The sequence below is a fragment of the Theropithecus gelada genome, chromosome 7a, assembly GCF_003255815.1.
Source record: "Theropithecus gelada isolate Dixy chromosome 7a, Tgel_1.0, whole genome shotgun sequence".
Lineage (NCBI taxonomy): Eukaryota > Metazoa > Chordata > Mammalia > Primates > Cercopithecidae > Theropithecus > Theropithecus gelada.
Window position 1 is genome coordinate 33,981,198 of NC_037674.1, and position 13,002 is coordinate 33,994,199.

Here is a 13,002-nt window from a genome sequence, read left to right on the forward strand (position 1 = left end):
ATAAGAAAAATTATTATATGCCAAACAACAGGGATACAAAAATAAATGACATAGAACATGCACTCTCAAGAGCTTTCAGTCTAGCTGAGGTGTCCAACATGTAAACAAGCATGGCATTTAAGTACCAACTTCCCAAGTGTTAAGGTCTCCCTGCAATCATTCACAGGTTATTAAACACAGGTTGAATTTAATTTACTCATCCAGTCAACAGCTGGTTTCCTTCCATGCCTCTCAAAGGTCAGTCATATGACCAAGACCTGTAACCTACTGGATTCAAAAGATAAGGAAGACTCATCAATACATAAACAGCAGTAAAGAGAGGATACCCAGAACTGTGAGGTCTGGAAAAAATTCTAGGAGATTACACCTAAGTTGTATTATCAGCTTGGAGGAGAGAGAATGTATATGCTGCATATGCTACTAGGTTAAATTAAAATTATTTGGGTATTTTGCTTGTCTTGTTTCCAAATGCCCCCTCTCTAGAGCTCAGGCAACACAGCAAGACTTTTTGGTCCTTAGTAGTTATTTCATCCCCTTGCCTCTTCAAAATTTATCTTCTCTTTAATCGAGTAATACTTGATGAGTTAATACAAAAAACCTTATAGTAATTTTGTCTGTAGTAACCCAACCCAATTGTCCCTTAACAGGCAAATGTATTAATAAATCATGGTATCCACACAACAGACTACTATTTATCAACAAAAAATTAACTTTTAATACATACAACATGGATGAATTCCAAAATACTTATGCTGAGTTAAAGCCAGATTTTCTTCAAGAGTATGTAATGTATAATTGTGTTTATATAACATTTAGAAAGCACAAACTAACCTAGAGATCAGTGCAAGAGGGTAGCAGGGAGTAGAGGAGAGAATTACACTGAAAGCTTTTGGGGGTGATGGGCATGTTCACTATCTTAAATCCTATGATAGTTTTATAGACATAAGCATATGTTGAAAGTTATCGAATTATATACTTTATATATAAGCAGCTTATTGCTATCAATTTTTCCTCAATTCAGCTGTTAAAAGAGTAATACTGACTAAAGAGATGTGACAATCAACGGCAATGTGTAGACCTTGATTAAATCCTTTATTTAAAAAAAAAAAAATAGGAGACATTTTTGTTAAGTAATTGGGGAAGTGTGTCCACAGACTATACACTAAGGTATTATTAAATCAATATTTAATTTATAGGTCTAACAGTATAAATCTATGTAACCTTTTTAAAGAGATATCTGGCAATATAGATCAAAATGCATATGTCTCACAATGCTACTTCTAGGAAATTAATCTTAAAAAAAAAATCATAAAAATATTGAGGGGAGAAAATATGTGCAAGAATGTTACCTGTTGCAATTTTTAACAGTAAAAAAGAGGAAATAATCTACACATCCATTAGTTGGCAGGTTGGTAAATAATATATTTATCAAGGACACAACAAAATTTTATGTAGCCATTTAAAGGAAAAATGTAGAGCTATGTTTATTGACACAGAAAGAGACCTAAGATATACTGTACACGAAATTTAAAATGGCATGCGAGATCTGAAGGGCTATTCACAAAAATGTTAATGGGGTGGACACATTTCATTTTAATTTACATAAAAGAATATTTAATTTACTTAAGCAAAATACTTAATTTACATATAAGAATAGCCATTTTATATAGTCATTTGGTAATCAGCACAAAAATATTTTATTTTTACTTTTTATTTCTCTCAGCCATGATCAATCAAGATAGTTCCACCTTTAAAGGAAAAGTAGTTCAGAACCATTAACTTTTAGAAGAGATAAGAGATATTAGCACCATGATCTAACACCCTCATTTTATACCTGAAGAAAATGAGACCAAGAAAAAGTACATTACCTGTATAAGGTTATAAAGCCATTTTAATATATCACCTTGATTTTATTTCTAACTCTTTTCATACGTATGTCATGCCTCAGTTCTTTGACATATTACCTTCTGTGCCTTCTCCCTACCATGTACCATGACCACTAACTTGTATGGTCTTGAGCAAACAAATTAAAACCAAAAAACAGTTTTAACTAGTAGATCTACAAGCTTGCCTATAAAAAATGATTCTAAGAAGTCTCTAGAAGCTAAAACCAATAAAAACCACATCGGTGAATTCTAGACTTATGTTCAAATATAAACACAAGATAGCAAGACTGCTTTATGGAGATTTTCTATCTAATCCCCCAATTTATAAATCATGAAGAGAATATAACATTTCTATAATAAACCAGATCTCACAATGCCTCTTTAGAACAGCTCTTTCCAGGGCCAGAGTCCTGGACCAATATCCTCAGGCACTCTTACAAGGTCACTGGTACAAACATCAATCTTTGAATTATGCTACAAGAGATGTGAAAGCCTGAGGTTTAGCTCCGAGTATTCCTAGGACATATACGTACGCATACTCCTAAATGCTATTTCTTCTAGTTTTTCTATAACTTATCACTCATAAGAGTTGAGCCTTGGCCAGGCATGGTGGCTCACACCTGTCATCTTAGCACTTTGGGAGGCCGCGGCAGGAGGATCACTTGAGCTCAAGAGCTCGAGACAAGCCTGGCAACATAGTGAGACCTCTATAAATATATACACATATTGTTTCCAGTGAGCCTAAAATATAAATTTGCCTTTTCAGTAGTAAATATGGCTCACCTTCAAAATCAATACCAAAAATAACTTTTTTTTTAATCCTTACTGTCATTGTCTCTATTGTCATTAAGTTCTTGCCTTTTAGCAGCCTTTAAACTCTCCTAACTCAGAACGTAACAGAAATAAAGCACTGGAGTGGAAGCCAAAAGACATGGATCCATGTCATACTGCACAAGTTTTATAACTCTAGGCTTCAGTTTCCATCATCTTTAGAGTGTTGAATTCTAGTGCATTTTACAATACTAAAATTATAAAATTTCTTATTCAATTTATCTGTAAAACACTTCAAACACTACAAAATCATGAGAAGATAGTTCTCAAAAGAAAAAAACAAAAATTTCAAATATAATTTTACTTGTTAGGGTGACTTTCAAAGTTGCTTTACAACATAAAAGCTTTTTTTATTTTCAAATAATCATGTATTTCTGATAGCCATTACAGTACACTGACCTCCAAGGAGACAGTGCTGGGGCAAGTGACAGCCAGATGAGCACTAGGTGACTCTGTGCTTCTCTGAGGAAAAATAACTAAACTTGGTAAAAGAAGATCCTAAGAAAACAAGAGGCAAAATGTCATCATATGCATTCTTAGAGCAAACTTTCAGGACGAGAACAAGCAGCAGCACTCATGCTTCAGTTAACTTCTCGGAATTTTCAAAAAGTGCTCAGAGAGGTGGAAAACCGTATCTGCTAAAGAGAAAGGAAAATCTGAAGACATGACAAAGGGGGACAAGGATGGCTATTAAAGAGAAATTTATATCCCTCCTAAAGAAGAAACAAAAAAGGTTAGGGATCCCAATGTACTCAAGAGGGCTCCTTCAGTCTTTTTATTTTGTTCTGAGTACTGCCCAAAAATCTAAGGAGAATATCCAAACCTATCCATTGGTGATGTTCCAAAGAAACTCGGAAAGAAGTCAATAAGGTACATATGACAAGCAGCCTTATGAAAAGAAGGCTGTGAAGCTGAAGAAAAACTAAGAAATGGATATTGCTGCATACTGAGCTAAAGGAAGGCCTGATGCAGCAAAAAGAAAAAAAAAAGCAGGGGGGGAGACGTCAATGCTGAAAAAAAAAAGAAGAGGAGGAAGGTGAGGAAGTTGAAAAGAATAAGGAAAAGGAGGAAGAAGAGGATGAGGAAGAGGAGGAAGATGAAGATGATCATAATGAATAAGCTGGTTCTAGCACAGTGTTTGTCCTTGTTTACAAATTATTTAACATCCCTATACACAACTCACTCCTTTTAAAGCCTTTAAAGGTAAGGCTTTGTTTTTAAACTGTACAGTTAACACACTAACAGTTAACCACACTACCAAATGTGTCTCTAGATAGCCCATCCTTGAGAGTCAGTTGATGAGAGAGCAAAAAGAAAAAAAATACAGATAGATGGAAGGACAGACAGACAGTCCATCCTGGTGGTATTTTCAATAACCATTAACTTTGCCTAAATCAGTATGAGAGTTGTAAGCCAGCATGAAAATCTAAAACAGGTTCTTATTGGTGCACAGCACAAATGAGTTATATATGGAGATGGTAGTTTTTCATCTTCATTTCTCTCTGATGCAGCTTATACAAAATAAGTATTACTCTTAACTGAATACCACTCTGTAATTGCCAAAAAAAAAAAAGCTGCAGCTGTTTTTTTGACACTGTAAATGCTTCTAATAACAATTTTTTAGTTTTAAAAATCTTATATTTCTGAAATAATTCATTGTATTTCACTACAGCTAAAATATTTCATATCTATGTTTTAAGACAAATATATATGAATATACATGTATACATATACATACATATATAACCAATCAGAAAAGAACCTGATCTAAAATTTTCAACTGTTATCCCATTTATATAAAGTTACATAATATGAAATGCATAATATGCACAATATGAAAAGTTTAAGCATATTTTCTCCAGATTCTGCTAAAAAGAATTAAGTCCCTCACTGTCTCTTGTTTTTTTATTATTTTTTTTCTGAGACACAGTCTCGCTCTGTCACCCAGGCTGGAGTGCAGGTGATCTCGGCTCACTGCAAGCTCCGCCTGCTGGGTTCACACCATTCTCCTGCCTCAACCTCTCAAGTAGCTGGGACTAGAGGCACCCGCCACCACGACCGGCTAATTTTTTTATTTTTAGTAGAGACGGGGTTTCACTGTGTTAGCCAGGATGGTCTCGATCTCCCGACCTCATGATCCACCCGCCTCGGCCACCCAAAGTGCTGGGATTACAGGGGTGAGCCACCAAGCCCGGCCACTGTCTCTTTTTCTGTGACTTTTTTTTAAGTTTCCAATGTAGTATCCTACATTTCTAATTAAATATTATTCTTTAAATAACTCCCGTATCTTGTGGCCTTCTCAACTTTTCGGCTTTTGTGCCTGTGAGTTGTTTAGAAAAATTAATTTATACTTCCCTAGAGATTAACTCAGAAAAAAAGGAAAAGACAGAGTCAATAATACCACTAAATTTTTATATTTCTTTCAAATACTATCACTGTGTATAAATAAGTTCAGTATTTAACATCAATGCTTAGTAAAGCATACAAATTAAAACATATAGTAGAGAGATTAATCAATACACTTATATGCACTGTGGGAGTTCAGAAAAACAATCAGAGCACTCCACACCTCAACTTTTCAGCTGGCTACACAGTTTGTCACAACTCAGCATGCTTATGCAGATTTCCAATCTCCAGATTGGACCTAAGTATAGCCAGAATGTTTTTTAAAACACTTTTCCTGTTATATGTGAACGATACAAACAATGCTAGCTATTATCAATACTTACCAATTCAATTATTTCTTCCCTCTTACATTCCTTCCTTTTGTCTCTGTCACTAACAGTGACACAAAACAACTTCAAAAGCACAACATGGAACTAAGTGACTTTTTAAAAGTTTTAGATGCAACATCCCGACATTTCCACAGATGAGGAAGCCTCTACATGAATGAAGAGGCCCCCATTTTGAAATGGTAAAATAAAGTTTAACAATCTTAATTTTTTAGAACAAGAAACAGGAAGTCTTCCCATTGAAGCACAAGAGAAAGAAGTAAGTAAGTATAGGTATGGCTAACACACATTCTAAAAGTAAGGGTGCCCTACTACTATAAGGTATAGACAAATTCAGGTCCGACGCAGTGACTCAAGCCTGTAATCCCAGCACTTTGGGAGGCCAAGGCGGGCAGATCATGAGGTCAAGAGATAGAGACCATCCTGGTCAACATGGTGAAACCCCGTCTCTACTAAAAATACAAAAATTAGCTGGGCGTGATGGCGCACGCCTGTAGTCCCAGCTACTTGGGAGGTTGAGGCAGGAGAATTGCTCGAACCCAGAAGGTGGAGGTTACAGCGAGCCAAGATGCCACCACTGCACTCCAGCCTGGGTGACAGAGGCAAATTCAACCTCTCTGGGCTTTCCTATACCCCACAAAGGAAAATAAATAATAAATCTGAAATGAAAGCAATAAACCCAAATAACTTATTCTGCAGCTTTTAATATACAATTAAAATATATTTTTTTAATTTGGAGATAAAGTATTTCTCTATAAGTATAGCATACAAAAATTACTCAGACCTTTAGCTCTTGGATAGGTAGTATACAAAAAAGGTGCAAGGGAATTATTACAACCAATAATTCCAAGCAATCATATAGTCAGATATTCCTAAAACCTGTTCATGTTAATAACAATACTATTCTAGTTTATGGAACAGTTTTTCTCAGTTTCTTTAAAATAAACTGTGCTAAGGAGCAGAGGACTAAGTGGTATTCTTACCTTGTCATTAACTGTTCACACTTCCACGTCCTAGGAGAGAGTGTTTTTTACTACCTAAGTACAGAATTAAATAAGTATGCATTTTAAGCTGATAACAATATGTAGTTATCATGATCACATCTAGAGGAATTATTAAGTATTTTCACTGAAAACTATCTCTGTGTTCTGGTACAGTCTCAGAAGCCGTTCCCCAAGGTTCTGGAGAACAGCAGTATCATTTTTCATGGTGGTTCTACACATTTATGCCTTCAGTTGCAAAAACAGTCGTAAGAAGAGGGTAGCCAAATTCTCATCAGAAGCTATATCCAAGGTTAGTATGCCTCCCCTACCATTTGCTTCTTTTTGATAAGGATAACACATACAAGGATACCAAATTCAATTAAGAACATTCACAGTGATACAATCATGTAGTACTTTACTTCTGAAAATAAATTACTGGTACTTAAACCAATTATATAAAAATAATAATATACATTAAAGGGCATCCTTTCCCTGTTAGTTATAAAATAAACACTGCTAAATATATTAAAGAGAGATATATCGGCTTAAAACAGCAATAGATGCAAATGTATGATTTTAGAGAGGCTTACAGATTTCAGAAAAGCCCCAGAAATCCTTGAAGTAAAGGCAGTGAGAATTTACAGCTTTCTTCCATGAGTGAAGCAGAAGAGCACAGGGTAAAGAACAGGAGGTCCACAATCAAGTGACAAAAGTTTTCTAAGCCTCAGTTTAAGCCTTCACCTATAAAGTGGGAATAATAGGTGTGCCAGTATCTCATAAGGTTATTGTGAGAATTCAATTCAATAATGCAAGTAAAGATTTTTATACAGTGTCAGGTATACATTAAGCCATAATAGTTACTCTTACTATTGCTCCTGCTACTACTTCTAGAACCTGTCATATTCTACACAGAGAATTTAAAGAACCAATTAAAGTAATTATTAAATTTAGTGAGCCCTCCCATCTGTTTTTGTTTGACATGAAAACTAAGGGTAGTTTCTACATTTTTAAATGGTTAAAGAAAAAATCAAAAGAATGATATTTTATGTCATATGAAAAATATATGAAATTAAAATTTTAAGTGTCTATGAAGTTTTATTAAAAACAGCCATGCTAACTGGGAGCCGTGGCTTATGCCTGAAGTCCCAGCTACTCACAGGGCTGAGGTAGCAGGATCATTTGAGCTCAGGAGGTTGAGGCTATAGTGAGCTATGATCACACCACTGCACTCCAGACTGGGCAACAGGGCAATGCTCTGTCTCCAAAAAAATAGATAGATAAATAATATTTTTTTAAAGCCCATGTTTATTCATTTATGTATTTCTTTGGCTGTTCTTGTGCTACAATGGCAGAGCTGAGTAGCTGCAATAAAACATACAGCTCTCAAAGCCAAAAACATTTACTATCTGTCCCTCTGCAGAGAATTTCCCAACCATGGTATAGAATATAAATATAGCAACTATTTAGAGTAAAAGACTAATACATGGATGTTTTCTTGTCTTAAACCATGGTTCACTTGACAGATTTTTAGATAGTTTTTCAAAAGCAATTGTCTAAATTTGTAAACGTTAAAAACTCTGTTTAAGGCTATTCCTTCTGTACTTCCATCCTCACATCCTACAATTCCAATTACCTGAGAAGTTACAAATAAAATCACCTTAAAGATGGCTGCTTTTAAATTCTAACACCACCATTGATACTTAATAATAAAAAGAACGTTAAAAAGGTCTCCTTACCACAAACATATATTTACTTAAACAAGTATAAAATAAAAGCTGGTATCAATGGTAAAGCATTTAAACGCCAAAAAGAACAAAAAATCAAGTAACATGCAGTGTCATTCATCCTCCAAGCTAACTCATCATCTTTGGGGGAAAAAAAAGATTGACACCTATTAAGATATTTGGAAATTACTGTTGGAAGCAATATGTGAAAAATACAATTATATTACAAGAAATAAAGAAAAGTGGGAAAAAATAATATTCTTAAACTACACTCAAGTAGATAACAGAAGAAGGAAAACGAGAGACAGGCACAGTAACCGAAGTCAAAACAGGCAGAACAAATACAGTAGAGGGCACTGATAGGAAGTAGAAAGCAATGAAGAAAGTACAATTACAATATGATACAAAGGAAAAAATATTCTGACAGATTACTCTTTTCCTCTCCTTCCTTCCTCAAAAGGTTTTACTTGATTTTGATAAAACATTCTAGAAAAATATTCCAGTATTTCATTAAGTATTTATGAAAAGCCTGCTGCACAGACAAATTATACCTGGAATATTAAAGGAGCAAAAGAAACAGAAACTATATCTGGAGAACTTACATACCCTGACAGGGGAGGTAACCTTGCAAAAAAAGGTTAAATTACTAAGAAAATTACAAAGCAAGACATAAACTAGGTAAATAATAATTTTGTCAGCAGAAAGAAAAGAAAGCAAAGGAATGCATATTCCTACTTATGAAGGAGAATGATAGCTTAGAGCTTGAAAAGAAAGGTAGAGTTTGAAATACCAGGAGTTAAAACTGGAAAAGGAATCAAATAGAGATGAATGAAAATACAGGCAAGGAGCACTGATAAGCTTATGATTTAACAAGTAGCTAAAAATCATAAATGCATCCTACCTAGAATACATATGCTATTTTCTATAGTAATCTAGCAGCAGAGATAATGAGCAGTTGGACAGATGAAGTACAGAAACTGTCAGAGCTGATGGAGCAAAAAGTCAAAATGGTTAATGCTTGTCAGTGTATTACTAGAGGTGAGAATAAAATCATTGACAATAAATTCCTGTCTATGCAAAGGAAAACTTACGTAGGAAGAAGCTGCCAAGTTAGGAAAGTAGGCAAAAATTGAGAGACTAGTCTAATTACAGTCAAAAAATAATAAATGGGTATTTAAGAGCTATATAAATTAGAGAAATGTATTTCTGTGGTACTTCAAAGAAGCATTTCCAGTAACTGGATAACTGTGGATATACGGACAATATAATTAAAAGGTAAAGTCTAAATACATTTTCTATTCTTAAAACAGAAAAATATTATCATATAAAGATGGCAGAGAACAAAATCCATGATAAAGTTGGACTCTTAAGGTCAAGTCATTACTTTAAGATTCTAAAAAGAAATACTCAATGGACTTAAAAATTTCAAAAATACCTAAAATATTCCTTAAATACTACACAAATACCCACACTGAAATTTACATAAGAAGTAATGATGCTCTTCTACCTTCAGTAGGCCACATACACAAAGGTATTAGCATTACACAGACTGGCTGATGTCAAAATATACAATTTCCAGTTCAGTCAGATTTGGTTGACTCTCACAGTTCAAACAGAATTAGTTGTGTCATATCAACGAAGTAGTACTGGCAATGGATTGACAAGGAAATTGCCTCATTACATATATCTACTATTCCTTAAATAGCAATTGCTAGTAAAAACTATGTTCTAGCCTGATTAGTAACTCAGGAAAGACAACAGCTAATGCTTCATTTGTCTCCACATAGTTTTAACTATTATATGCCTTTTGAAAAAGGCTACTTGATAAAATTTAAGTACTTACTAATATCATCTTCATGATAAATGACAGAGTGAAATGGCAGAGTTCGGTCTTTAATATATCTCTCTGCTGGCTCAACATAAAATGTGCCACCACGAGTCTGGATGAATCCTTCAAATCTTCCATCAATAACAGACCCATGGCTAAAACTTCCTTCTTCACCTATTAATGAAAGCAACAAATTCTTGACAATTTAATTTGCACATGAATGTTAAATTTGTTCATATATATGCGTATATACGTGTGTGTGTATATATACACACATGCATACATATATACACATATATATTGTTAATTCCTGAATATAAATTTACCATGGAAATTTTCACATAAAATATATTAAGCAGAATGTGAAATGTGAACAGCAACTGGTATTTAGTTAAAACATATACAACTACTAATAACAGCAATGAAAAATAGAGTATCTGCCTTGTTACCAACCACATTCCTTGCATCTAGCTCAGTGCCTAGCATGTATGCAATAGTCATCAACAATTGTAAATTGGCCCGGCACAGTGTGGTTCACACCTATAATCCCAGCACTTTGGGGGTCCGAGGCGGGCAGATCACTCAAGGCCAGGAGTTCGAGACCAGCCTAGCTAACATAGTGAAACCCTGTCTCTACTAAAAACACAGAAAACATTAGCTGGGCCTGGTGGCACACGCCTGTAAGTCCAGCTACTAAGGAGGCTGGGGCAGAAGAATCACTTGAACCCTGGTGGTGGATGGAGGTTGCTGTGAGCTGACATGGCACCACTGAACTCCAGCCTGAGTGACAAGAGCAAGACCTTGTCTCAAAACAAAACAAAACAAAACAAACAAAACAAAACAATTAATAGTTAAATTAATTTAAACTTAAAAGAAAGCAGGCAAACCTACTGATAAAATATACACTTTCAGAATAAAGACATTCAAAGCATCTTTTGAAAATTTTGCTACAGGTACCACAAGAAAAAAACCTCCTTTCCCATCCGATACATTGCAAATGGGCCAGGCCTTTTGGCTTCTGCGCTATGCTTAGGGGTTTTGTGTTTTGTTTTGTTTTGTTTTGCTTTTGAGACAAGGTCTTGCTCTGTCACCCAGGCTGGAGTACAGTGACACAAGCTCATGGCTCTGTGCAGCCTCAACCTCCTGGGCTCAGGCATTCCTCCCACCTCTGCCTCCCTAGTAGCTGGAACTACAGGCATGCACCACCATCTCCAGCTAATTTTTGTATTTTTGATAGAGACGGGGCCTTGCTATGCTTCCCAGGCTTGTCTGGAACTCCTGGGCTCAAACAATCCACCTGCCTCGGCCTCCTAAAGCGGCCTCCTAAAGTGCTGGGATTACAGGCGTGAGGCACCATGCCCAGCCTACAAATACACTTTTAAACAAAACAGTGTCAAATATTTCAGAGGAACTTTGAACAAAACTATACCAACAGTACTTTTAAAGATATAGGACAAAAATTTGTAATACTATCCCATCAATTATACTTCTCCAGTGAAAGGAAATAATAGGAAAAAAGGTACTTTTCGTTTTTAATATAATCACAACGAAAAGGTGAGCACCAAAATCAAATGACATAAAGGGTGAAAGTAGAGGGAGAGGGCTTTAAATCTTAATTTACCCATTACAATTCTCTCATTAAAATAAAAATCAGGCCTTCCACAATTTCTAAGTTGTAGAATAACATTAATTAGTTGCCTTTGCATTAGTCATAGACTGGAGGTAAGAGCCCAAGACACTGGTATTTTAAGTACTTTTTTTTTTTTTTTTAAATAAAGAAACAGGGGCTCTGTCTATCGCTCAGGCTATAGTGCAGTGGCACAATCATAGCTCACTGTAGCCTCAGCCTCCTGGGCTCAGCAATCATCCCACTTCAGCCTCCCATCTAACTGAAACTACGGGTTTGCCACCACAACTAATTTTTTTTACGTTTTTTAGAGAAAAGGTCTCACTATATTGCCCAGGCTGGTCGCAAACTCCAGGTCTTAAGCAATCCTCCTGCCTCAGACTCCCAAAGCACTGGGATTACAGGTGTGAGTGCTACCATGCCTGACCTAAATAACATGATTTTTATCTGCAAACTCATTTACAGCCTTGTACTTTTCTTGATCTCATCACCTAGCAAAAAAGGGCAGGAACTACTAAGTTATTTGCCCAGCAAGATAAATAATCAAGAAGATAATAGAACACTAAGGTTTGACATTGAAAATCTACTGATGAAAAATGCTTTATTTTGGTTACAGAATTGTAAGAGTACAAAAAAGCTAAAGAATTTATTAGGTTTATTCTACAAATGAGAAAGTTTAAGTATAGAAATGACTCATCTGGCACAATCAAAAAATGAGAAAAAATTCTTTAAGCACTTAATTTTTCACGTTATTATTTTCAGTAGAAACCACTCGCGTAGAAATAATCTCAAAAAGTTCAACACCGTCTTAACTGAGAATCATCTTGAATACTTATTAATATACAGTTACAAAACAATGACACTTTGCCTCTCTTCAACGCCCCCAGAAGATTTTCATTTTTTAAGCTTTTTTATGATTTCTATAATTGTTCTGTTCTTTCAACACTGCTAGTAGATGTAACTTTCTATTGGGTTAAGTGTGCCACTGACGCTCCCCAATATGCACTTTTAATTTGATGCAGTAAGAGAAATTTGTTAGAACTGTGAATAAAGCAAATAGATTCTGAGGAAGAAGAGCCTTGGGAGGACTTTCCTACAGATAACTTTGTTACATTATCTTCGGCTAAGATAATCTTTACTGCTTCTTTTTAGACTTTTCCTGTTTTCTTATAAAACACAGCAAAGTTACTATTAATTTCTTACTTGGAAAATCAGAAAATTACAGAAGTCATTAAAATTTTTAAAAATTCTAATAGTTTAAAGGTACTGAGTCAAAATTTCATACCTTTCAGAAGCCAGATATTTCATAATTCACTATTAAACATACATGTAAAGATAGGTTCAAACATTACTTCATTTCTCAAAGACCCTTCATGATGACTTCAATCTCC

General features: G+C 35.1%; 1 protein-coding gene across 2 annotated transcripts in view; it reads right to left on the bottom strand.

Moving 5' to 3' along the window:
• The window catches only part of ADAM10 (ADAM metallopeptidase domain 10), a 155,795-nt gene that overhangs the window by 74,222 nt on the left and 68,571 nt on the right, over positions 1-13,002 (bottom strand). For both annotated transcript variants that reach the window (XM_025389931.1, XM_025389930.1), the window contains exon 4: positions 10,000-10,158. In XM_025389931.1, coding sequence (XP_025245716.1) covers positions 10,000-10,158 — 159 coding nt within the window. The remainder of the gene's footprint in view (positions 1-9,999; positions 10,159-13,002) is intronic.